The sequence below is a fragment of the Myotis brandtii genome, unplaced genomic scaffold (genome assembly GCF_000412655.1).
Source record: "Myotis brandtii unplaced genomic scaffold, ASM41265v1 scaffold27, whole genome shotgun sequence".
NCBI lineage: Eukaryota > Metazoa > Chordata > Mammalia > Chiroptera > Vespertilionidae > Myotis > Myotis brandtii.
In genome coordinates this window covers 1,161,963-1,188,390 of record NW_005360272.1, presented here as the reverse complement: position 1 = coordinate 1,188,390, position 26,428 = coordinate 1,161,963, and the positions used below count along the sequence as shown (strand labels likewise).

Here is a 26,428-nt window from a genome sequence, read left to right as displayed (position 1 = left end):
CTCCCTCCCCACCCCCTGAGCAGGTCTAAGGTCTGGGAAGGCTTGGAAGAAGGCACTTGATGACCTGGGCGTTAGGTTCAGAGCCAGATGGGTGGCAGGAGTGCTGACATCTCTCCAGATGCTGGAAGGCGCTTGGGGGTTTGCACGTTGTTCTGGTGGAGTCAGAGGTCTCCCCCTGCCCCACCTGGAAGTGATTCTGGCCTCACAGAAGCTTTGCTCTCTGCTTCAGAAACACGGCCGGGGCCAGGTGCTGTTTGACCTCGTCTGTGAGCACCTCAACCTCCTGGAGAAGGACTACTTTGGCCTGACCTTCTGTGATGCTGACAGCCAGAAGGTACCTGGGCTGGGGAGCAGGGCTGGCAGGGGAGGCCTGCTGTGGGGGAGGCTTCTTCTATGGCCCCCATAGTCCTGGTGGTATCCCATGGCTTCCATCAGATCTTCATGAGGCACTTCCGTTCTCTGTGTCCACTCCATCCCCCAGTCCTTTCTTGGGGACCTGAATGCCACCCCAGATGGGTATCTGGAGAACCAGCCATGGCTTCCTGGGGGAACTGAGGCACTTCCCCCACCCTTGGGAGGCTCCTAGTTTCTTCCTTCCACCAGTCTCACCGCAGCTGTATTACCTGTTCACTGTGCTGCCTCAGGGCAATGCCACCCCAGGGCCCTGAGTCCCAGGCTCTGTGGTGAATCCAGGCCTTATTCCCTTACCTCCCAGTCCCAAGGAAAAGGGCCCAGAAAGCTCAGCCAGGGAAGGGTGCTCCTGCCAGGGTCTGTCAGGGGGGCTATTTCAGGATGTTGCTCTCTCCTGGACTTATCTGGGTCTTCTTCTTTATCTTCCCTCTAATGAACTCTGTTTTCTCTTGCAGAACTGGCTGGACCCCTCCAAGGAAATCAAGAAGCAGATCCGGAGTGAGTGGCCGGCTGTGGTTGGGAATGCGGTGGAAGGGTGGGCAGGGCTCCAGGCAGTGGGGCCGCAGTTGTGCTGCTCTGTCCTACTTTGGGAAGTATATTCAGATCCTTGAGTTCATTTGCTCCATGGAAGATCCTGGGGAAGGCAGGGCATGGTTTTATAGATGAGGAGCCTGAGGCCTAGATAAGAGAAATGACTGTGCAGTGATTTTCAATCCTTTTCATCTCATGGCACACATAAACTAATTATTAAAATTCTGTGGTACACCAAAATGTATATATTTTTACTGATCTGACCAAAAAAAAAAAAAAGGTGTAATTTTGGTTAGTTCCCCCCCCCCCCAATTGATTTTTAGAGAGAGAGGAAGGGAGAGGGAGCGAGAGAGAAACATCAATCAGCTGCCTCCTGCACACCCTCTGCGAGGGATCAAGCCCGCAACCCCTGTATGTGCCCTGCGGGATTGAACCAGCAACCTTTAGGTGCACAGGATGATGTGCAACCAATTGAGCCACACCAGCCAGGGCTCAGTTTGGTTAAATAGGTATAAGTTTGATTCATTCACACCAGATGACTATTCTTGTATTGGCTGTTGTTTTTTGTTTTTTTTTTTTTAAATCCTTACCTGAAGACATGTTTATTGATTTTAGAGAGAGAGGAAGGGGGAGAGAGAGAGAGAGAGATCAGTTGCCTCCCGTACACACCCTGACCAGGGATTGAACCTAAAACCTACGTGTATAACCTGATCTGGAATCGAACCTGCAATCTTTTAGTGTGTGGGACAACGTTCCAACCAACTAAGCCACTCAGCGAGGCTGCTGTTGTCATTTTTAAATTTATAATCTAAGGTAAAAGAGGTCAGTGTCCATGACTAAATAGTTGGTTATTGCATGTTTTAAAATTTTCTGTGGCACACAGTGTGCCTACTGTGGCATATCAGTTGAAAATTGCTGTTCTAGCCATGCTGTGGTGGCTCAGTGGTTGAGTGTCGAACTACGAACCAGGAGGTCATGGTTCGATTTCCGGGCTTGATCCCCAATCATGCAGGAGGCAGCTGATATTCTCTCTCATCATTAATGTTTCTATCTCTCTCCCCCTCCCTTCCTCTCTGAAATCAATAAAGATATATTTTTTTAAAAAGAAAAAGAAGCCCTCACTGGTTTGGCTCAGTGGATAGAGCATCAGCCTGAGGACTGAAGGGTCCCAGGTTCGGTTCCAGTCAAGGGCATGTACCTTGGTTGCAGGCATATCCCCAGTAGGGGGTGTGCAGGAGGCAGCTGATCGATGTTTCTCTCTCATCGATGTTTCTAACTGTCTATCCCTCTCCCTACCTCTCTATAAAAAATCAATAAAATATATTTTAAAAAAAAGAAAAGAAAAGAAAATTTCTGGTCTAGAGTCACACAGTAGGTTAGCAGAGGGATCACAGATGCCCTCAGGATGTCAGCACTAGAAGGGATTTGCAGAGTCATCTAGGACCAGGGGGCAAACTAATGACCTGAAAACAGTCCCCCTCCTCTCCAGGGCTGGTGAAGGCTTCAGTGATCAGTGACCCCTGACTCAGCTCAGAATCCTTGCCCACACAGCACTCATGGCCACTGCCAACTGACAGGAGTTAATATGTCAGAAGTCTAGGCCCTTCCCTGATCGTGGCATCTCCTGTATTTAACAATGGGTGACTGAGGCCCAAAGAGAGGCAGCTATTTGCTCAAGGTCACAGAGCAAGGTATTGGCTGAGCCAGGTCTTCAGCCCTGGCCTCCCAACACCATCCTGCACTCTTTCAAGGTCTGGGGCAAAGACAGATGAGCAGGCTGACAACCTGTGCTTTATGTTGGGAGGGGTGGGGCTCAGATAGCAGAAGGAGGAGGTAGGTGGCCTCAGAGAGGGGCCATGCAATAGGCGGAGACCTAGAGCCTAGACAACCCTCCCCCTTGCTTGGACTCTCTGGTCCCTGGGCTAGAAGGCTCTAGCGAAGCCTGTTGCTATGACAGCAGGCAGCTGGGCCCAGGGATGCCAGCTGACTCTGTAGGAGGGGGCTTGAGGAATTCTTCCTGTAAGCTGCTGTCAGTTGTAGACAAAGAGAGAGGCACACAGACAGAGCATGCTCCTCTGGAGCCGACGAGCCTTAGGCCTGGGCTCAGGCTGTCCCCAGGAGCCCCAGCCTGGCTGGGCGGCCTGGCTTTCCTGCGTGGAAGAATCAGAACAAGTACAGTGAGCAGTGTTTGAGAAGGACCCAAAGCTTGGAAAAGAGAAGCGCTGGCCATTGTGGTCCCAGCTCCCTCCCCCCGGCAGGGTCAGTGCCCTCGTGTCATCATCTCATTGGAGCAGTGCTGCCTCCTGTATAAAGCCACAGTCTCTGCCCTATCCGTGTAACTTCCACCCATTCATTCGAGTTCCATGTTCTGGGACCCCAGGGAGCAATTTTTTACGCCCTTTCTTTAAGACAGCCCTCCCCCGCCCAGCCTTCTGAAGGTGGCACAAGTCCTTATCTTGGGCTTCGGAGTTGGGTATATTTCCTCTCAAATCTCTGTGCCCATCACCGAGGGCACTGGGGGCAGTTCCTCCAGCCCTCTGGGCTCCTGCTTCTCCTTGGCAAGCAGATTAATGACTCCTACCTCCCCTGGTGGAGGTGACCGTTAAATAACATATGTGTGGACAGTACCTGCCGCCTAGCAGGGGCTTCTCTGAGGCAGTGTGGTGTGGTGCTTAAAAGGAGAGCAAATGAGGCTAGACTGCCTGGATTTGATTTCTGACTCCATCACTACTTCTTGTATTGTTTTTTTGTCTCAGTTTCTTCATCTGTCAAGTGGGAATGATGATAGTGTGTACCTTTAGGGTTGTTGTGAGGATTAAATGAGTTATTAGGTACACAACACCTAAAATGTACCTGCACAAGTAGCACCCAGTATGTATTAGTTACTATTATCATTATTATTATTTCTGAGGCAGAGATTATTTCCCCTTAAGGTTTCTTTCTTTATTTTTAAAAAAAATAATTTTATTGATATTTAGAGAGAGAGAAAAGAAGAGGGAGAGAGAGAGAGAAACATCAGTGAGAGAGAGAGAAACATGATTGGCTGCTTCTTGCACCGGGGATTGTGTCTTCAACCTAAGCATGTGCCTTGAACAGGAGTTGAACTGACAACCTTTCCGTGCCTGGGATGATGCCCATCCAATTGAGCCACACTGGCCAGGGCTCCCCTTGAGTATTCTTTTGCCAAGGAGTCAGCTGTGGTCAGGAGCCTGGATTCTGAGGTCAGATGACCCAAGGTTAGACCCCTGTTTTCTTTTTTTTAAATGTTTTTATTGGTTTTGAGAGAGAGAGAGAGAGAGAGAGAGAGAGAGAGAGAGGGAAACATCGATGAGAGAAAAACATCAATATCGATTGGCTGCTTCCTGCATGCCCCCTGCTGGGGATCGAACCCACAACCCAGGCATATGCCCTGACCGGGAATCAAACCTGTGACATGAGTTGATGCTCAACCAATGAGCCACACTGGCCAGGCTAGGCCTCTGTTTTCTACTGCTGACCAGCTGAGTGACCCTGGGAGAGTTACTTAACCTCTCAAAATCTTTAGTATATGTGCTGCCGAAGTGAGCACATCTCTCAAAATCTTCATCTATAGGAAGGAAAGTCAACCTCAGGATCATTCTGAAGATTAAATTCCTATACATCAGCGGTTCTCAACCTGTGGGTCGCGACCCCTTTGGCGGTCAGACGACCCTTTCACAGGGGTCGCCGAAGACCATCCTGCATATCAGATATTTACATTACGATTCATAACAGTAGCAACATTACAGTTATGAAGTAGCAACGAAAATAATTTTATGGTTGGGTCACAACATGAGGAACTGTATTTAAAGGGCCAGAAGGTTGAGAACCACTGCTTACACATGCCTGTAACATGTAGCAAACCAAGTGACCAGAGCTTAGTAAGTGTTGGAGACATGACAGCTAAAAGGTGAAGAGGGTGATGATGAGGATGGTAGTGACAGCATGGCCTCCAGTCGTCATGACTACTGCCCTGTCCTGGATGGGCCTCACTTTCTCACTTTGTCGGGCCTTTTTAGAGCATGGAACCCCAAATGTCTCAGGGGTGGTCTAACCATTGTTCTGGATTGTAGCCTTTCATCAACACCTCCTCGCTATTTCTTTCCCGGTCCCCTCTCCCTCCTGCCCCCGCCCCTCCCACCACCAACCTCTCTTCCTTTCTTAAGAGGTCATCCCTTCTCTTGGCTTACTGAGCTAGTTTCCAGCTAAAACCTCAGCCTTTATTTCTGTCCGCCTTCTATAGATGTACCATTAATTTTTCATATCTCAACCTGGAGGTTAACATTTATCCCTGTGAAATGACCTTTGTTACTTTTAGCCCATCGTATTTGCCTTTTAGGTCTTGTTTATAATCCAATGCTGTCATTTGAGATAGAGTTAAAGTGAGATAGGGCAGAGTTTTCCAGTGTGTTTCAGGGAACATTAATCTGCCTTATAAAAAATGGATACAGCAGGTCAGATAAGTTTTGGGAAGTCGTGAATGCTTGTCTCCTCTAGAGAGGTACAATTTATAATGGCAGAGTGGGGGCTCTGCAAAGTCTAAAGTTAGAAAACCTGTTTAATGTGGTGCTTTTAGACTTCCTTTCTTCCCATTAATGTCCTGTCGCCTAGACTTTCCTGAAAGGGAAGGGGCACGAGCTCTGGAGCCAGGTGGGCCTGGTCTGAAACCCAGCATCGCCCTTTCTCGCTGGGTGACCTTGGGCTGACAACTTTACTGCCTGAGCCAGTGTCCTCATTTGCAAAATGGGGACAATCATCAGACTTACTCATAGGGTTGTTGAAAGATATAATGAAGCAGTGTTTGTAAAATAATTAATGGGTGCACAACTGGTGTTCTTCCCACTGCTAGTTTACAATAAGTCTCTTAACCTGGGCCTCAGTCTTCTCATCTGTCAAGTGGGAACAATGTTCCAGATTCTCTGATTAGATTGTCCTGAGATTATACATATGAGACGACTGTGAAAATTGCTGATAGGATGGTTTGTCTGGGCCACCCACTGGGTAATGGCGCCTCTCTGATCTCTGCCCCATCTTCTTTCAGGCAGCCCCTGGAATTTTGCCTTCACAGTCAAGTTCTATCCCCCTGACCCTGCCCAGCTGACAGAAGATATCACAAGGTGAGGGCTGTGGAGGGAGGTGGCAGGTATGCTGGCTGGGGGAGACGCAGGGTGGTATGCGATGGCAGTTGCAACCTCAGATGCCTACCTAGGCCAGGCAGACACCATCATAAAGGAAGATGACTCAGTGCAAGAGAAAGGGATGCAAACATAATGGTCAGTGGCAGGTGACCCTTCGCTTCAGAGGGAGAGGTGTCACAGGGAGCAGTGGGGACCAATGTGAATCCAAGAGGACAGACGCCATCTAAGACAGTTGCTGTTGAGCTTGGGCAATCACGGCCTTATGAGAATTGGGCCCAATTTGAGAGTAAAAACCTCACAATTTTTAAACGTTGGAAACGAATTTAAATATTTTTTAAAACGTGGTGTGGGACGTCCTTGGGTAGGACCAGCCAAACACATCTGAAGATCTGAGGTGCTGGGTGGACCACCAGCTTTCAACTTTGGGGATAAAGAGGGAGTAGAGTGCAGATCCTTCCCATGTGGGAGTTTTGTCCTGTGTGCTGTTCTGTGCACATGTCAGGCATGTGGGGGTCAAATGAAGCATGTGACAATCCCCATGGAGGCAGCCTGGGCTGCACGGGTGCACATGGCTTGCATGTATAGTCTCATTGTGGCTTAAAGATTGAAAGGGGGGGCAAAGCATCTTTCAAGATGAGAACAGTGAGAGGCCTTTCCCTTTTCTAAGCTTCTTCTAAGAGAGTCTCATCCATGTGCTGGTCCCTACAGACCCACCAACAATAAGACGTGGGCTTGGAGTTTTCCCTACAGCAGGGAAGGGCTATAGAATCAGCCCCTCCCTCCCACTGGGTCCTTCTTTCATAATGTTGGCTGCCTGTTTGCCAGGCAATGGGCCAAGGTCAAGATGCTGACTTTGGCCTTGAGAGATAAGACAGTTGTCCCTGGAATAGATCTGGCCCGAGGCCTTGGGCTCATTAGCCCTGAGGTCCGGCTTGGGGCCAAGATTTAGCATCAGTGTCTGACCTCCATTCCCAGGAGGGCTGAGAGCCTTAGACCAGGCCAGGCCCCGATCCCCTGGTCTCGCCCACTGACGCCTCTCCTCTTTGTGCCAGTCCCTGCCCGGGCATCAGGCTTCCAGTGACCCCCAGGGGGGAAACTAGCTTTGTCCAGCTTGGATGATCCCAGGGAATGGGGTGATTTAGTAAAAAAAAAAATATTCAGGCCCAAAATAAACTGGTCAAAATGACAAATGGATTGAAATGAAATATTGATCAGAGTGCTTGGCAGTGATTTCTGAAATCTTAGACTTGACCAAAACGCCCATCTGTCCACACTTGCTGCCTGTGATGTGTGAGCTGCTGCTGGTTCTGAGCCTCTGCCTGGGCCCTGAGCACACACTGAGGCTGTACGTGCTTTCTGCCAGAGCTCCAGTTCAGACTGCAAAATAACATCATGAGCAGTAAAAATTATTTTAAGTAAAAGCCACCTAAAAGAAAACAGGCAGTTGAAAAAATGGTGAAACATAGCAAAGTGGGCAAGTAGGCATTGCTGGTGGAGACCGGACTGAAGCATTCTTTTTAATAAGCAATAACTGAAAAAGCAATAAAAAACGGCTCTAAAAATTGTAAAAGCATCCAAGTGTGCATAAAAATTATAAAAAATCATGGCCTTGTAGTTGGAAATGTTTCTTTTAAACCAATTTATTTTTAGACCATTCACTTAGCGCTAGAGGCAAAATAAAAAGTGTTGAGAAAACATTGGCAAATGGGTCTGTCCAGGCTGTGGGCGCGCTGTGCAGAAGTTAAAATGAATGAGGTCAGGTCTCATATGCTGACCTGGGAAGGGCTGTAAGGCAAGTTGTAGAATCAGATGTAGCATTTGGTACTATGTACATGTTAACAACACTCATGAATAAAACCACATGCCCTTTTGTGTGTCCATGGAGGAAAAAAAGTCAAGAACACAACAGATAACAGGGGTGACCTCTGGTGGAGGGGGGTCCTGAAAATGGACATCAAGAGGAAGTTTAGAGTCACCTCTAAAGTTTACATTTTTCCACAATAAAAATATATTAATTGTATAAACAAAAAATACAGTACATTTTCAGAAAGTGATCAACGTAGTCCCATTGAGCTTGAAAATGAATTAGAAATTGAAAATGCTCTCACAGTAGGAAAAATCCTTCAAATTTAGACGTGAACAGAAATGCTTAAAATAGGAAATGGCACAAAACCCTCTCATCAGACACACCCAACATATCAACACGTGAAATGCTAGAGTCGAGGATAATTCCTTTCCTACTGAGCTGGGGGGTGCTTAGGTCGGTTCTGATGGATCAGTGGGCATCTCGGGTGGGAGAGGCACCGTGCCCATGCCCACTCTCCCCTATCTCCAGATATTACCTGTGCCTGCAGCTGCGGGCAGACATCATCACAGGCCGGCTGCCCTGCTCCTTCGTCACGCATGCCCTGCTGGGCTCCTACGCCGTGCAGGCGGAGCTGGGCGACTATGATGCCGAGGAGCATGTGGGCAACTATGTCAGCGAGCTCCGCTTCGCCCCTAACCAGACCCGAGAGCTGGAGGAGAGGATCATGGAGCTGCACAAGACATACAGGTGAGAGGGCCTACGCCCAGGGCCTTTCCTGGCTCATAGAACTTTCCCTGCTACACCCCCCAGATGCAGTGCTGTAAGTACTCTACCTGACTCTGCTGCTAATTTGAGGTGCAAATCTGAGGGCAAATCATCTCACCAAATGAGAATGATAGTAGCTAGCTGTGTAACCTTAAATGACCTCTTGGGACCACAGATTCTAAGCTCCTGTAGAAGTGTGATGATTCCCTGTCCTTGGTTTCTGAGAATCAGTTTCCTTATCTGTCAACTGGAGATAATAGTAACTATTATGTGTCCCTGAGTAAGTGTCCTGATGTCTTGATTGTGGCATGAAGTTCACAAGCTTGCACTCTACAGCCGGGCTGCCTGTGTTCACCTGCTGGCTCTGCCACTTTCGCACACGGGGATCTCAGCCCTGTCATTTCACTTCCCTCTGCTTTAATGTCCTCCTCCGTTCAGTGTGGGCGCTAATGAAACCTGCTGGGAGGGCTGCTGGGAGGACTGAGTGGCACATAATAAAGATCCACCATGTGCTCTCTGTGATTTGAGGGCTTGAATAGTTGTGCAGAGGAAAGCACTTTGTTGCAGAAGTTAGATGATTAGCTAGATGTGTGGTTGTGGGCTGGCTATTTAATCTATCAACTTCATTTTTTTTTTTTTTAATTATTGATTTGTTTAGAGAGAGAGGAAGGGAGAGGGAGAGAGAGAGAGAAAAATCCATAAGAGAGAGTCATGGATCGGTTGCCTCCTGCACGCCCCCTACTGGGGATCGAGCCCGCAACCCGGGCATGTGCCCTGACCGGAAACCGAACCCGGGACCCTTGAGTCCACAGGTCGATGCTCAACCACTGAGCCACGCTGGCCGGGCTCAACCTCATTCTTTACCTGTATTTGTACAGACCTAGATTACCAGTGTTTCTCAACTATTGGTCTTTGGAGTAGGAGAACTCATTCTGGAAGATGTTTGACATTCCTGGGCCCCAGCTATTAAGTGCTCTTATCAACCCCTCATTGTACAACCCAAATGTTCCGTTCCATTTCCAAATGCCCACTATGAGGGTGGTACCATCCCCTGGGAGGAACCCCTGAAAATGAATGGTCTCTAGGGTCCTGTCAAGTTGGAAGAGCTTTGGGCTCCAGGCCAGAATTGTTATGGGAACCCAGTGTGGTAAAGAATGTGAAAGTGCATTATACACTGTACAGTGCTGTGCCTGTGGGAGCAGGTATGGTGATGTTTTCTCATTGCTAATAAGGATGGAGGGAAGGAGGAGGGCTGTGTCCTGGAGCTGAATCAGGAGAGGAGGTCCACGGCCAGCCGTGGAGGGATCATGTATGTGGGGAAGAAAGCCTGCTGGGGTGTGATGGAATGCTGCATCAGGGTGGCAGATGTGTCTTTCTGAGATTTGCACACAACTCTGATTGGTTAGCAATGGCTGTTGCTGTATTGTGTTGAGTAGGATACTGAAACCATATGATGGGTTAGCAGTGTCTGCCTGGCTCGGGAATAGGGAGTGATGGCCTGCCTACCATCTCTTTGTCATTCCTGTTGTAGGCATTAGGATGTGTTAGGGATCTGCAAAAGTCAGAATACAGGCATGCCTTGTTTGATTGCACTTCACAGATACTGAGTTTTTTATAAATTGAAGGTAAGACCCTCCACCAGCAAAAGGATTACGAGTTGCTAAAGGCTCAGATAACAGCATTTTTTTTTAGCAATACAGTATTTTAAAATTAAGCTGTGTCTATTTTTTATACACAATACTATTGCACACTTAATAGACTACACTATAGTATAAACATACTGGGAACCCGACAAATTTGTATGGCTTGCTTTTCTGTGATACTGGTTTCATTCTGGTGGCCTGGAAGTATACCTGCAATATCTTCAAGGTCTGACTGTGATTCAGAGAAAGAAGTTTAGATCAGTATGGGCTGGAAAAATGCTGATGGCCATCCCTTTCCAGCTCTTTCGACTGAGAGCACATTGACATCTGCTGTCCAGGTATTCCACACAGTACCTCACTGAGGGGGACAGAGCAGAGGAAACAGGCCTGGAGGATATGAGACAGATGTAAATGTAATAGTTAGGGACACAGACTCTGGACCCACATTGTCTGGATTCAAATCCTGACTTTGCTACTTAGTAGCTATGTGTCCTTAGGCAAGTTATTCAACCTCTCTGTGCCACAGCTTCCTCAGCTGTAAAATGGGAAAAATGATAATACCTATTTATAGAATTGTTTTGAAGATTAAATAACTTCAGACATGCAAAGTGCTTGGGACAGTAACCTCATGCAGTCCTCAATAAATGTTAGCTGTGACTGAGTGTAAAATGTATGGTTTTCCTGGCGGTCAAAGCAAAGAAGGAACTTGTATAACTTCTTTTCAGAAAGGAAAAAGGGCACCTGTTCCTCAGGGGAGGTTAAGTGGTTTCTGATATAATGTTCTAAGATATATATATTTATTTAAATTTAATGAATATTTACTATATATTTAGAATTGTGAAAGATACTATGAGATGTCAGGAAGGCATAATACATGTCTCCTACTCACTAAATGCTATAATCAGGACTCATAATCAGGCCTTTTTGACTCCAGATCCTGTATATAAGATAAATATCTTATGTGGGCAGTGATTCCGGAGTCCCTGGGTGATTATAATGGACAGCTTTCCACAATGGCTTCATGGTCATGGAGAAGCAGGACTTATGGCTCACACTTCACTCAGTGGCAGAATGAGACAAAAATCCTGACTCCCGGCCCAGCCCTTGAATGCTTCCTGAAGGAAACAAGATTGGACTTGAGCTTTGGCAGGAGATGGGGGTTGGGTAGACTGAAGAGGGGTCTGGGGTGCACCATCCTGCATTGAGAGCAGAGGGGAGGTCTAGCCATACACCACTCCAGAACATTTGCCTTCCTAGAATCACAGGTCCTGACTGTGGCCACCTTCAGGCAGCAGGGCTCAGGCCGGGCCTTTCCCATGGCCACCTGTGATCCCTTTCTTTCCATTAGGGGCATGACCCCAGGAGAAGCAGAAATCCACTTCCTGGAGAATGCCAAGAAGCTTTCCATGTACGGAGTAGACCTGCACCATGCCAAGGTACCACTGGGTCCCAGGGCCCCCTAGCATCTGGGGGTCCCCATTGAACTATGATGTTCTTCTGGAGGGCTTGGTGTGCCAGACCCTGCATTCCTGCCAACCTGAAGCCTCAAAGTTCCATAACCCTTTATTCTTCCATGACCCTTATCATTTTTTCCTTGTATTATATTTATTTTTGAACCTGTTTGTGCCACCACTAGATTGGGAGCATTGTGAGGGAAATACAGGGACTTAATTTATTTCTGTATCCCTAGTGCCGTGGTCGGCAAACTGTGGCTCTTTGGCCCCTCGAGTGTGGCTCTTCCTAAGCCTTAGGAGTACCCTAATTAAGTTAATAACAATGTACCTACCTATATAGCTTAAGTTTAAAAAATTTGGCTCTCAAAAGAAATTTCAGTCGTTGTACTGTTGATATTTGGCTCTGTTGACTAATGAGTTTGCCGACCACTGCCCTAGTGTGTAGCCCATGGCCTGGCACCGAATATGTACCATTAAGTGTTTGCTGGATGAATAAGTGATTAACCAAGAAAATAATAGAACAAGTGAGTGGGGGGATAAATGACAAAATGAAGGAGTGAATGGTTAAATGACTGTGTGAGGGATGGTCAGGGGACTCCAGAACGGAGCCTCCAAGTCCACCTGCTCCTTGGGCTCATTTATAAATAGAGCTCAGGAGGGACTTGGGGTCGGGGGCAGGCTTCCCCAGGCGTGGGCACCAGGCCTGCTGTTCCATGGTCCCTTCTCACGCAGGACTCTGAGGGCATTGACATTATGTTAGGAGTCTGTGCCAATGGCCTGCTCATCTACCGGGACCGACTGAGGATCAACCGCTTCGCTTGGCCCAAGATTCTCAAGATCTCCTACAAGAGGAGTAACTTCTACATCAAGATCCGGCCTGGGGAGGTGAGCCTGCTTGGGAATCCCTCCTCCTCACCGAATTGACTAGAATAGAGAGGATCTGGTAGCTGGGCCTGGATTTTTCCTACTCAGGATACATGGATGGCGGTGCTGGGGTGCTGGGTATGGAGAGATCCATCTTCTGCTGGGGCTCTTCTCAGACATTTCACACCTTAGGTATGTCCTGCACACACACACACACAAGCACATGCACGAGCACACATGTAAAGGTAATCACATATATTCGGTGTACATAGAATACATGTCCATGTCCCTGTATTTGCTTACATGTAATACTCAAGTACGTACACATACATATAGACACACAACTACACACATGCAAACATGTATTCATCCAGCCTCCACAGCTGACCCTAGAATAAATACGAACCCATCTGCTTCTTGCCTCCCCACTGCACCAGCTACCAGCAGCGATCATCTCTCATCTTCGTCTCCACCACATCCTTCTTGTTCCCCTGCCCCCACTGTCACTCCAGGCCATTTTCTTCATAGCTGCTGAAGAGAGCTTGGAAGTCCCTTCCATCATAGCATGTGAAACTCACCCCTTATTCCCAGTCCTTGCTTAAATGTTTCAAGAGCTTTCTTTTTAGCTTTTGGGCTAAAGCCCACACTCTGTCTGTGGCCACCTGCCTCCCCCACATTGCCCCATGCCCACTGCACTCCAGCCCCTTTGGCCTTCTCTGAAATCCTTGAATAAGCAAGCCCTTCCCTCCATGAGCCCTTTGCTTTTTCTTCCTCTACCTGAAATCCTCTTCCCCACCCTCTCAGATAGCTGATTCCTTCCCCATCCTTCAGATCACCTTTCTAAAATAGTACCCACCCCTGCGCCTACACAGGTATTCTGTCACATCACACACCTCTGTCCAGTCCCTTCATGACTTTATCAGTATCTGAAATGATCTTGTTTACTTATTTATGATCAAAGTCCCCTCCTCCCTGAATCTTCTGTCTTGATCACTATGGTGTCTCTCTTGCTCTAGACCGATTACAGAGTAAGGGCTCAGTCCACATTATTGAGTAAACGAATCCTATATAATAAAACCCTAATATGCAAATCGACCGAATGGCCGAACAACCGGTTGATATGACGTGCACTGACCACCAGGGGGCAGACACTCAATGCTGCCCCCTGGTGGTCAGTGCGCTCCCACAGGGGGAACGTCGCTCAGCCAGAAGCCTGGCTCATGGCTGGCGAGCGCAGTGGTGGTTGCCTTCGCTGCAGGTGGGCAGTAAGGAGCGAGGGGTACTGGACTGCGAGAGTCCCGGACTGCGAGAGGGATGTCGGACTGCTGGCTTAGGCCTGATCCCTGGGAGATTGGGCCTAAGCCAGCAGGCGGAAATCCCCCAAGGGGTCCCGGACTGTGAGGGGGTGCAGGCCGGGCTGAGGAAGGCCCCCTCCCGTGGACAAATTTTGTGCACTGGGCCTCTAGTGAATAAATAAAAGAACAGGCCAGAGTCACGCATGCTGAAAAGAGGTTCAAAAGGATGGACTGATGGTGAGAGGGGCCCAGGTCTTGCTTCTTACCCACCCTCCTTGGTTTTGCAGTATGAGCAGTTCGAGAGCACAATTGGCTTTAAACTCCCAAACCACCGGTCAGCCAAGAGACTGTGGAAGGTCTGCATTGAGCACCACACATTCTTCCGGTGAGCCAGACCCGGGGATGGGGTAATTGGGGATGAGACAGAGGCTGTGAGTGTATGTGTGGGTGATGTCTGTGTTTTTTGAGGGCAGAGCAGGAGGAGAAGGTAGTAAGGATCATAGGAAAGACCTCCCTCCTCTTTCCCCTCCTGGACCACAGAGTGTAGCTAGTGGGACAGTGGGATGAAAGGCCAGCTGTGGTCCAGCCTTGGACCTGGAAAAGCAGGTATGATCCCCCCTCCTCACCTCCATCCCTCCACTGCAGGCTCGTGTCCCCCGAACCCCCACCCAAGGGCTTCCTGGTGATGGGCTCCAAGTTCCGGTATAGTGGGAGGACCCAGGCACAGACCCGCCAGGCCAGCGCCCTCATCGACCGGCCCGCTCCCTTCTTCGAGCGTTCCTCCAGCAAACGGTACACCATGTCCCGCAGCCTTGATGGAGGTATGCCCTAAATTGGAGGTGGGAGAAGAGTGGTGTTCAGAGGGAAGGAGATGGGAATGCCAGGTGCAGAATGAGCAGTGAGGGTGGTAGACACATCACAGGTTGACTTGCACTGGGCATGGTGGCCCAAGAGCACCACTGCACCTGGGCAGCTCTCAGTGGTTTAGCCCCAACCTATGGCCTCACTATCGCTGGGACGTGACATTGCCCCTCCTAGACTTCCTGGGACTTCGTTGAGCCTTTTGGGGTCCCAGGTTTAGCCATATGGGTTTCTGGGCCCCCTGCCTAAGATGCTTAGTGATTCACGGGTTGTCATCATACCAGGAGAATGATGTATTATGACTGCAATGTGGACTTGGTGATGCCTTACCTGACGGGAGGCAGAGGGGTTGTTCCCAGTCATTCTTTTGGTTCCATTAAACTGATTGACACTAACACATGGCACTCTCTGTTGGGCTGACAGGTGCCCTTAATATCAACAAGAATTGGCCCTACATTGTCCTCTGTCAAGCAGACCAGAGCTTCTCAAAATGTGGTTGTAGACCACCTGCATCAGAATCACCTGTGAGTCCGCTAAGCATGCAGATTCCCAGGCCCTGGCCCAGACATACTAAATTGGTATCCCTCAGGACCCTGACTCCCCCAGTATGCACACTGGAGTTTGTAGGGGAGATTCAGAAGCCACATGGGATAAAAGCACTGGGGAGATTCAGAGTTTGGCAAATCTGAGTTCAAATCTCAGCCTTGACTCTCACCAGCTACTCTGTAGACACAGGATGTGGCCCATAAACATCTGAATGAACGGATGGGAGGCCTTGAGCAACTTAACTCCCTGTGCCTATTTCCTCTTCTACAAAATAAAGGCTATTTACTTCGCTATGTTATGAGATAATGCCTCTACAACACCCGGAACAATTCCTGGCACATATTAGGAACATAATAAGTAATATCCAATAACACGTTATTGTTTATTGTAGCAGTAATAAATTATTATTATTGCTTTTAGATTTGTAGAGGATGGTTTAAAGGTAGGAGGTGGGGACTTGAGTGGGGGAAATAGTGGCTACTCCCAGAACACACTGGGGCATGACTCTCGACAGATATTTTCTGAGTCTTAGAATAAGTATGGCCCGTTCCTGCGAGGAGCTCCTAGAAGAGTAGGTTTATAAGCATTCAACGTGATTCAAGCAATGGAAGAAGTACAGAATACAGAGTAGCCTTGGGAGAGAGGGATTAATTCTGTCTAGGAGGAGCAGGAAGGGCTTTGCAGAGAGGGTGACAACTGGGCAGGGTTTTGAAGGATACCTGGGAGTTTTCCAGGTGATCGGGGAGTCTGATACTTTTCCTGCAGCATGAAGGTGAGACCTGTTCCAGAACTCCCCGGCCGTTTTTGAAGGACATGCAGTTTTGCAAAGGTCCATTTGGAACTGAGGAAGCTCCTTATTCTTGAACGGGCACAGGACTGAGAGCTGAGTTTTATGCAAAAAGAAAGGAGGGCCCATAGTGTCTCTCTGTCCTCCCCTGCAGCTTTCATTACTATGCCAGGGGCAAAACGAAGCCCAGATTGTGCAAGGCAGCAGAGATTGGCCCAGATCTGACGATGCTCATCAAGAGGGGGCCGGAAGCCTGGACTCGAAGCCAGTAGGCCTGGGTTCTTCTCCTGATTCACTGAAAGATCTCAGAGTCTCTGTAAAATGAGGATAATAATTCCCATTCCAGTCATTAACACAGAGCACTGTGGGCTCAAATGAAATAATGTGCATGAATGGGCACTTTGCAGAGTAAATATATATAAATAGAAAGGATAATTCTCTCCTTTTTAATCTAGGCCAATTCCAAGGATGATCTGTGCTCCGGTCATTCACTGTTTTTCAGCCATTTTCTTCCCCACAAGCCATAATCCATGGGCATAGTCTGAGTTATGCCCAGTGTCTGGAGTAAAGGGTGTAATTCTACCCTTTTCTCTCCTGTTCAGGAAAGTACTTGGAATGCCAGCAAAGTGAGAAAGATGTTACTGCAAGGGTTCCCTTGAATTTTCCTTGAGTTATAAAGAAGCTACATTATTTGCAAACCTCAGGACTTTAGCTTTCACTAGTAAAAGCTAATCTCACAATATCTGTGTATTGTTAGATAATGGTCAAGTGAGCATTCTGCCACAAATGCCACAACAAGAAAATCAACATTTGTGCGCCAACATTGACGGAATTGGCTCACTCTGTGGCAGCCACTCTTCTAGATACTTCTACACATGAGCTTATTTGTTCCTCTCCCAGTTGTCTGAAGTAGGTACTGTTTATAGATGAGAAAACGGAGGCCCAGAGAGGTTGTATAACTTACCCAAGGTCACACAGCTAAGGAGAGAGAGATTTGAGATTTGAACCTGGGCTCTAGTACTATAGAAATCAGGAAGGGACTGGCAGGCAGTCCACGTGACCTGGGGAAGGCTGCTTCAGCCCAGTTGGGCACTGGTTTCTTATTCCCAATGTGCTGGGGTGTGGAAGTGTCTGCTCCGCTCTAAGCATGGTTGGGCAAGTGGCAAGGCCGACTCCCTGTCCGTGCACCTGGGAGATGTCTCACGTGGCTGCCCGGCTGTTTCTGCCCACTTCAGCGGAGTTCTCCCGCCCAGCCTCGGTCAGTGAGAACCACGACGCAGGACCTGATGGTGACAAGCGGGAGGAAGACGGCGAGTCTGGGGGGCGGCAGTCAGAGGCCGAGGAGGGAGAGGTCAGGACCCCCACCAAGATCAAGGAGATGAAGGTAGGAGTCTGACTTTCTTATACCTACTGATCTGGGGGTCAGGTGGCTGATCCTATCTTTAGCCTTGGCCTGCAGGTGCCCCCAGCTGTGTGTGGCTGAGCACCCTTGCTATGGGGTACACCAAGCTCAGAGCCTTGCCCTTGGGCCATGCTCAATACCTGCACATGCCCAGGTGTGGGGGGCATGCTGCTCGCCATACACCCTCCCCTCCTTTTGCCTTGCTTTCCCAGAGGGCATTCTGTACCTTAGGGGACTCTGGCCTCCTCTTGCCCACTCTGAATTTGCCCCTTGGACTACAATTTGGATCTGCACAGGCCTCTTTTCCCCCAGATCATGCTGGGGTGTTTCTGCAGGCCCTCACAGTGTGTCCCCCTCTTGTTGTCCACCCCCATTTCTCAGGAGTGTGCACACACTCCTGCAGGAACACTTGGCCCCAGACTTGCATGCATTCACTCACAGAGATACACCCCTCTCCCACAGGGTTACGTATCCAGATTTTTAAACAACACGCACATGGGCATGTATACACATGGGTATAGTGTGTTTCCAACATGCAGTCCCACTTGGGAGCACAGGTCCCTGAACACATATGCTGACTGCAAGAAGCAGGACTACCCAGAACCCTCACTTCCATCTGCTGAGTGTAACTGCTCACTTTGCCTCCAGTCCTCCCACCCCCTTCATCACCTCCCTGGGCCACCTCCCTGCTTCACACTCCACCCCTTCCGACTACTCACTGCCCCCACCCCGCTCCCGTGGGCCACCCAGCTTCCCTGGCCTCTGTTGCTTGGGTGAGAGCGCTCCGGGCTACCTGCTGGACTGGGCTGGTCGTGGTGTCTCTAATCCATTGGCTCTACTGACCCTGCTGGTTGCTTTCCCTCCTCTCCCTGTCTGCTAGCCGGAGCAGGAAACCACGCCGAGACACAAGCAGGAGGTACTGCATGGGACCTGTCCCTACCTACCCAGTTCATTTGTCACCATTCCACAGTTCATCCCAGGCTGATATCCTGGTGCCGTCTCAGTGTTAGCTTCACCCCTGCTCCCTGGCCATCCTCCTCCCCCTACGCTCCCCCTAGTCCCATCCCCCACCCAGGCCCCCTCAGCTCCCCTTGTTAAGTTCATCTCTTCAGCATCCTGCTCAGACTCCATCCCCTAGCAGTGTTTCCGTCCTTCATTCCCCTCTTCTCTGTCCAGCTTCACACTCTGCCTCCCCAGGCCACCCATGCTCGCTCCCCCGTCCCTGCTGACTATCCCACTTGTGTTCCTCAGCTCTTCCAGGCATTCCATGCTTTTATTGAGCTCATCTCTTCTGCTTTTTTTTTTTTTTTGTATCTATTGGCAACCAAATGTGGGTGGGAGGGTTGGGAGGGAGGAGCCTCAGAGCACATCTGCATCTTCTCAGATTCCATTGCCCCTCCCTCTGGCTGGGGTCTGCTTCTCCAGCGTCAGGAAAGCCTCCTCTCCTTTTCTCCTCCTCTCTCTCCTCACCCTCACCCTATTCATCTGTGTTAACCACTTCTCCTTCCCTTTCACACAGTCTCCATCTCTTCATTTGAACTTTCACTGCAAGAGAAGTGGATTTATTCTTGGGCCCGAGGGGAAGGACCAGAGGCTGAGATGTAAGAAGGGCCTGGCCTTGTAGTCCCGTGGTCTGGATTTTAGCCCCAGTTCTGCCACTGACTTTTTGAGGTCTTGGGGACATCCCCTCAGGCCCCAGCTCCCCACCTGCACAGTAAGGCATTTAGACTAGGTTTCCCTAAGGCCTTTCAAGGATCTTGGGGTTCCACCGCTCCCTCTAGCTGTCAGGAACACTACATGCCCACTGAGCCAGAGTGGCAGGTACAGGACAGAAGGTCACAAGACACATCTTGGGTCTATTGCAGCCCCAATCCATCAAACTCTATCAGGTTTGATTTCTCAGACAGACACGGTCCTGAGGCAGCTCAGCTCAGGAAAAGGGGTACGGACAGATGTTTGCAGGCAAAGCAGAAGCCTCAGTAGCATCGGTTTCCTTCTGAGGTCACCTAGGAGTCAATCATAGAGGATCCTCGGATGCCAGAGAGAATCCCAGGGGAAGAGTCTAGCTTGTTCAAGGACAAGCTTACCTTCCAGGTAGTTCTAGAATCTCCTGATCTGACTTTATAATAAGCTGAGATTGTCCATTTCTTGCCCTGAATCGAGTTGACATGAACCCTCAAATAGCCTTGCAGATAAGGGTCCTTGGACCACCAGCCTACTGCCCTGCCCCCAGAAGTACACAGACAGGCAGCTTTGGCGGGTCACTGCCATCTCATGTGCAAAGGCTGCACCTCATGTGACCTAGGGGCAGATTACTCTGTCATGATGCACTGGCTAGAGCTCAGACTTGGCAGTACCATGTGGGACTCACCTATGACTCCGGCTATACCTGGCTCAGTTCTTGTGTCCAGCCTTGGACTTACCTATCTTCTTCCTGGGCTCTAATTCTCCTGATCCTCCTGAACACCCCTCTCTGGCTGTATCTCACCCTGTCTGCTGTTGAGGAACCAATACCCACAGGTATCTGGAAGATTCTGGGTGGTTGGGAAAGGTAGAGGCTGTCAGCAGAGAATACTGAACACAATCTTTTCCTGGTCCCTGGGTCCCCGGTCCTTGGTGTGGGAACAGAGCCCATTTTAATGGATGTCCCTGGCTTTAGAAGGGCCCCACAGGGCCTGATTTACTGCATATGTTGGTCCAGGAGTGGCCTAGACCAGGGATCCTGCTAAGCACAGTGGTCCAAGTCTTGGTCAGAGGTGGGGACCAGGATCTGGGAGGCCAAGGAGGCGGTCAGAGCCTCCAAGTGAACAGGGTTGGCAAGTTCTCACTGTACCTCGGTTGTGACTTAGACTGGGCTCACAGCACCCAAGGGAACTCACCCAGACCAGTGGGATTTGCATGGGTTTGGGCTCTAAGACCAGGAGCCAGGCAGGGAAGTGGAAAAGGTTATGCTTGACCAGAAGTCTCTCCTCTTTCTCTCTCTTCTAGATGTCTCTAAAAGACATCTCTCTCTCTTCTAGAGATGTCTTTTAGAGAGGGGGGGGGAGGGATGGGAGAAAGAGAGAGAAACATCAATGTGAGAGAAACATTGATCAGTTGCCTCCTGTAAGTGCCCTGACTGAGGACTGAACCCACAATGTGGATATGTGCCATGATCGGGAATCAAACCCGTCACCTTTCAGTGTATGGGATGAAGCTCCAACCAACTGAGCAATACCAGCCAGGGCAGAATTCTCCTCTTTTTAATCTCAAGTGCTTTGTGCACCTGTTGGGGCTAACATCCCTGCTCTGCCTGGTTCATGAGGCGCTGGAGAGTGACACAGGTCATGGATGGGAATCACCTTGCTGATAGAGGGCAGCAATGGTCACTGGTGCCATTTTGACCACACCCAGTATCCCATCTCGGAGCTGCTCCGCTAATGCCTGGCTGTCCTCTCCCTCCTCTTTTTAATCTCAAGTGCTTTGTGCACCTGTTGGGGCTAACATCCCTGCTCTGCCTGGTTCATGAGGCGCTGGAGAGTGACACAGGTCATGGATGGGAATCACCTTGCTGATAGAGGGCAGCAATGGTCACTGTTGCCATTTTGACCACACCCAGTATCCTATCTTGGAGCTGCTCCGCTAATGCCTAGCTGTCCTCTCTATCACCCTAGTTCTTAGACAAGCCAGAGGATGTCTTGCTGAAGCACCAGGCCAGCATCAACGAGCTCAAGAGGACCCTGAAGGAACCCAACAGCAAACTGATCCACCGGGATCGAGACTGGGAACGGGAACGCAGGCTGCCCTCCTCACCTGCCTCCCCCTCCCCCAAAGGCACCCCTGAGAAAGCCAGCGAGGTAAGTCTCACCCTGAACCCCTCAACGGGGGCCTTGGGTAAAGAGGGTGGGGAAGTGTGCTGACTCACTGTCACCCCCACAGCTGTATGCTCCTCCCTGTCCCTGTGTGCAGTGATGATGGGGTTGGGGTGGTGAGTTAAGCTGAGGAAGACAAAGTCACTAAATCTTGGAATCTGGGACCCCAGGGACTACCCTGGGAAACTCAAAGTGGCTTGGTGTGGTCCCCTTCCGTCAGCCAGAGTATAATGGGGAAGAAGGGGTACTTGTTAGAAATGCATATTCTGGACTCCACATCAGACCTCCTGAATGAGAATATTGGAGGCAGAGCCCTGGAATCAGCATCTGAAACAAGTGCCCCGGGCGATTCTCATGCACACTGAACTCTAAGAATCAGGGGAGTTCTGTCTAGTAACCAGACCCTTTTGAGCCTATTGTGAAAACACAGATCCGGAAGTATTCCCTCCAGGAAGGATCCTCAGAGCCCACTAGAGGGAAAACCAGCTGCTCCTGTGCCTTTCAGAGTGGAAAGCGATTGAAAAAGAGAAAGACGGATCTCGAGAATTCTTGTGTTGATAATCCCAACGTTATTATTAGCGCTGCTAAATCTTGGCAGTGTTTACCTCCGTCTATACTTGGGTTTTTATACCCTAGTGCTGCTGCTTACTGGGCTCAAACCCAACTGGGATCTAGACTTATACCGCCTGGGTTTGAACTCTGGCTCTGCTGCCTGCTAGCTGGATGACCCTGTGCTTGTGACATAACCTCTCTGAGCCTTCATTCAGTAGAGGTAATAAAGCATCTACTTCTTAGGAATGTTGTAAGGATCAAAGGAGATAAAGCATGGAGGGGCCAAGCAGAGACCCAGAGGCTCAATATGAGTTACTTCTTATTTCATTTTGAGAGACCTGGGACTCACACAGAAGGTTAACTTGGAGTCAGGATCCCTTTTAAAGTTGGAAGGGTCCTCAGAACCCGCTTGGTTCAAGGTCATCATGTCACAGATGGGGCCCTGAGGCCCAGAAGGGGAAGGACATTTTTAGTGTCATAGTTGATAGAAGAGGAGCCAGAATCTGATTTTCTTGTGTCCCAGGCACTGTATTTGCTATTAAATCACAACTGCCTAGAAGCAAGACCAAATTATGTGAAGACCAGACATAGAGTCAATTGTGTGTGTGATGCCCTCTAATGCTTTGACAATTGGTTGATGCAGCCATGATCTAATAAGCAGAGCATTCTATTGACTCAGCACTCCCCACGGCCTTGCCATCCCGGCTAACAGAGGGCCTCGTCCAGTGAGGCTGCTGAGATGGCTCCCTGGCTGGTGATTCGCAAAGTTAGGGATGATTTGGGGGCTTTTAGGGCCGGTGCCATGGAAGGAGGGCAAATCTCTGCATCCACTGAAGGCTTCTGTGGTCACCTTTGACATAATCAAGACCCTGAAGACGCTGAACTGGGCCTGGGGGCTGGTCTAGTGATCCAGTTACCTGCCCTGCTCCTGCCCTGAGACCCTTGACCAGAGTGGACTCTCTTCAGTCCTGAAGTGGGTAGGGTGGGATGAGGGCCTTCCGACACAGTCAGACTCCAGCAGAGAGAGGCAGGATGAGCCCTGGAGAGCTGGGCTCCTGGAGCATTGGGGTGGCCTCAGAGCAGCCTGGCTTGGGGGTGCCCCATCTGCTGGTGACAGCTGGAACTGCTAGAATTGGATCATTGAAAGGCGGAGTCTGTTCCTCTCCTGTCTTCCCACTGCAGGAAAGAAGTCTGGTCCAGGAGCTCACCTTGGAGCATTTAGAGGCCTTTAAAGATTTGGGGGATGGGGAGGAGCCTTAGCTAAGGACCGGTCTGACTCCTTGGGCAAATAACCTCACCTCGCTGAGCCTCACTGGCTAGTCAGTCCATCTAGAGGGAACTAAGATTGCTATAGGGTTGGGTTATTGGGAAGGTTGAGCAAAATAATGGATATAAACCTACTTTATAAATTGGACAGTGTGGACAGTCAACGGGCATTGCTGACAATTAGAGTTCCTGATCAAACATGGACTTTGCAGGGGAGATCTGCAGGGTGTTTCATCCATAGTTCCTAGTAGCTTCCTCATGTATTGTTGGGCCTCATCTGGGCCCAGGGCAAAACGGTAGGAGCTTAAACCAAAATAGGGACCCCAAACTATAAAGAAGAGTTCCGATTTGCCAAGCCTAGGTTTTCATCTCAAAGATAACGTTCTAAAAGCGGCTGAGACCCAGACTACAGGCTTGAACCATCGTCTAAAGCAAAGACACCCAGAGAAGACTTTGAACCGTGTGCAAGTGATATGGCTCCAGAACCTCTTGAATGAGAATGAGCAGGCGATGAGGGAAGGCCCAAAGCCACGGTGCTGGCTGGGAGCTGACCATGGGCCTCCCTCTCTGAATGGCTTGGAGGGGCAGTTCCTTTCTGTCCCGCCCCACAGCAGTGCGGCTCCTTCCTGACCTAATCTATGAAACCTGATGATGTATTTACAAAGCGGGGCTATTTATGGACTCTGTGTGTATGTCTCTCCTGCTTTCTCTCTCCCTCTCTGTCTCTCCTTCCCTTCCTCCCTCTTTCCCTTTCCTCTGGCCCTGGGCCTCCCCTGCAGTCCCAGAGGACCCAGGACACCTCTCAGCCGGACTTGGCACCTGAGCCTGGGACGGCCACAGGCTTGGAAGTGTTCACTCAGAAAAGCCTCGCAGCATCTCCTGAGGTTACTGTCATCACCTCCCCGCCCAACCAGAACCCTAATGGTCTTAAGAAAACCCTTTCTCTGGGGTGAATGGGGTGGAGCAGACTCTGCCATGCACGCGGAGCAGTGGGCAGCCCACATTGTCTCCTGGCTGTGACAACTGGGCATCCCCTTTCCAGGAATCCATAAAGGGCAGGCCCCTCCCTCATCCATTGTTGCCCAGGAATCAGGACTGAAACCATTCAGGGAAGTCACTTCTGGCTTCAAAGGGAGGCAGAAATGAGCTCCCTCAGGCCCTACAGAGGCAGGTGACTCTAGAGCAGCGGTTTTCAACCTGTGGGTCGCGACCCCTTTGGGGGTCGAACGACCCTTTCACAGGGGTCGCCTAAGGCCATCGGAAAACACATATATAATTACATATTGTTTTTGTGATTAATCACTATGCTTTAATTATGTTCAATTTGTAACAATGAAATTGGGGGTCACCACAACATGAGGAACTGTATTAAAGGGTCGCGGCATTAGAAAGGTTGAGAACCACTGCTCTAGAGGCAGGCTCTGCCCTTTAAGCTTGGGATCAGGGGTCATGGCACCTAAATGTCTTCTGCCCTAAGGTCTTGTTACTGTTTAGAGGCCCGAGGGAGGGTCTAGCTGTGGTTGGTTAGGGGATGGCATCCCATTCATCCCCCCACCTCTTTCTTTTCTAAACTCCCCTTGGATCAGTCAGGATCTCCAGACAGACAAAGTGGGCATCTTGGTCCAAGGAGTAACCTTGGGGTTATAGAGGTGTTGGTAAGGCAGGTGTTCTAAATGAGGAGGGCATTGCTTCTGGGCCCAGGAGAGCAGCAGGTTGAGGGCTCTTGGAACTTGCTGTGCCCCTGCATGGATGCCAGGTTGAATCCAGGCCCAGCACCTCATGGACGGTCAGGATTGGAAGGTACTAACTGACCATCTCCTTGATATATGATCCTCTCTTGTTGGCACAGTGTGTCTTAGGGCATATACCTTTCTTAATTCCCCGGGGGAAAATTTTGTAGCTGCTGAAAACATGCTGGAACTGTGAAAGAAACATGAGTCAGCTACATAAGTGGGAAAACATAAATCACAGTTATTTTTCCGCAGTTGTAAAAATAAAAACAAAGCTATCAGCACTCTCTTGAGAGAAGTTGGACAGGAGTCAACAGCATCTCAAGGTTAGGGAAGCAGTGATGCCCTGGAGCACAGAGATGCTCCCAGGGCTAAGGACAGGTGCCTACCCTTGAGGGGGGCAACATGCGTCTTTCTCAGGGTTCCTAAAATTGTCGGTCCAGTCCCTTCCACAGAGGGGGCTCTGCCTGTTCTTAGCGGCAGCTCGTTTTGTCTTCAGTCATCCATTGTGAAGTTTTCATATTGAATTGTCTGCCCTCCTGAATCACCGCCCGTGGGCCTTGCTCTGTCCCCAAGCGCCTTTATGCCTGCTCTGCATCCTCCAGGATGGCCCTTCAGAGTTGAGCACCCACTAACCTTCTTTCTTCAACAGTTTCTCCCAGGGCATGGCTTCTAGAGAGCGCCTCATCCTGGACCGCCTCCTCTGTGCCCAAAATGTGAGCCAGAGCTCCAGCCCAGAGTCCGCGGAACTGCCTGGCTGGAGGCTTGCTCCTTGTCCGTGGGAACAGAATCGGCTCCACTCCCTCTTTCAGCTTCTGTTCCAAGGCTGTCTTACCTCGGTGCCTCCATCTGACAGCAGGGGGCACTCTGAGCAGGCACTGAGCATCTTGGCTCAGTGGGAAGAAGGGCTGAGGGCTCTCCTGACATCTTCCCCATCCTAAAATCTGGTCAAAATGACTTCCAGGCCAGTCCCCAGGGCCAGCTGTGGCTCTGCCAGTGTTTTGGTGCCAGTGAAGCCTTGCTCTTTCCGTTCAGTCTTCCTTTTCTCTTTAGGTTCCTACACATCCCCTTTCACTTGTTAGAAGCAGAGCCCCTTCTTCCCTCAGTGCTCACCCTGTCATCTGTGCCAGTCACCTACCTCTGGGAGCCTCAGTTTCCCCTTCTGAAATAGGGTGACAGCACCTGCTTCACAAGTTACCATATGGATCAAATTTAATAATTTAGACCAACGATTTCAAGAATCTTTAAAATATGCAATACCTAACTATTTAGTCAGGGCCACTGGCCACTTTTCCCTTAGATTGTCAAATAAAAAAATGACAACAGCCCGGCTGGTGTGGCTCAGTGGTTGAACGTCGACCTATGAACCAGGAGGTCTTGGTTTGATTCCCAGTCAGGGCACATGCCCGCATTTTGGGCTCGATCCCCTGTGTGGGGTGTGCAGGAGGCAGCCAATCAGTGATTCTCTCACATCATTGATGTTTCTCTCTCTCTCTCTCTCTCTCTC

The 26,428-nt window shown here is 49.7% G+C and overlaps 1 protein-coding gene across 12 annotated transcripts in view; it reads left to right on the top strand.

Moving 5' to 3' along the window:
- Nucleotides 1–26,428, top strand: part of EPB41L1 (erythrocyte membrane protein band 4.1-like 1) — a 53,099-nt gene that overhangs the window by 3,625 nt on the left and 23,046 nt on the right. For 5 of the 12 annotated variants that reach the window (XM_014541431.1, XM_014541433.1, XM_014541429.1 and 2 more), the window contains exons 3-14: nucleotides 230–334; nucleotides 867–909; nucleotides 6,002–6,077; nucleotides 8,434–8,652; nucleotides 11,662–11,749; nucleotides 12,500–12,652; nucleotides 14,214–14,311; nucleotides 14,572–14,747; nucleotides 17,356–17,504; nucleotides 18,403–18,438; nucleotides 21,176–21,358; nucleotides 23,971–24,075. In XM_014541431.1, coding sequence (XP_014396917.1) covers nucleotides 230–334; nucleotides 867–909; nucleotides 6,002–6,077; nucleotides 8,434–8,652; nucleotides 11,662–11,749; nucleotides 12,500–12,652; nucleotides 14,214–14,311; nucleotides 14,572–14,747; nucleotides 17,356–17,504; nucleotides 18,403–18,438; nucleotides 21,176–21,358; nucleotides 23,971–24,075 — 1,431 coding nt within the window. The remainder of the gene's footprint in view (nucleotides 1–229; nucleotides 335–866; nucleotides 910–6,001; nucleotides 6,078–8,433; nucleotides 8,653–11,661; nucleotides 11,750–12,499; nucleotides 12,653–14,213; nucleotides 14,312–14,571; nucleotides 14,748–17,355; nucleotides 17,505–18,402; nucleotides 18,439–21,175; nucleotides 21,359–23,970; nucleotides 24,076–26,428) is intronic. The other 7 variants (XM_014541438.1, XM_014541436.1, XM_014541439.1 and 4 more) reach the window with 4 other exon arrangements.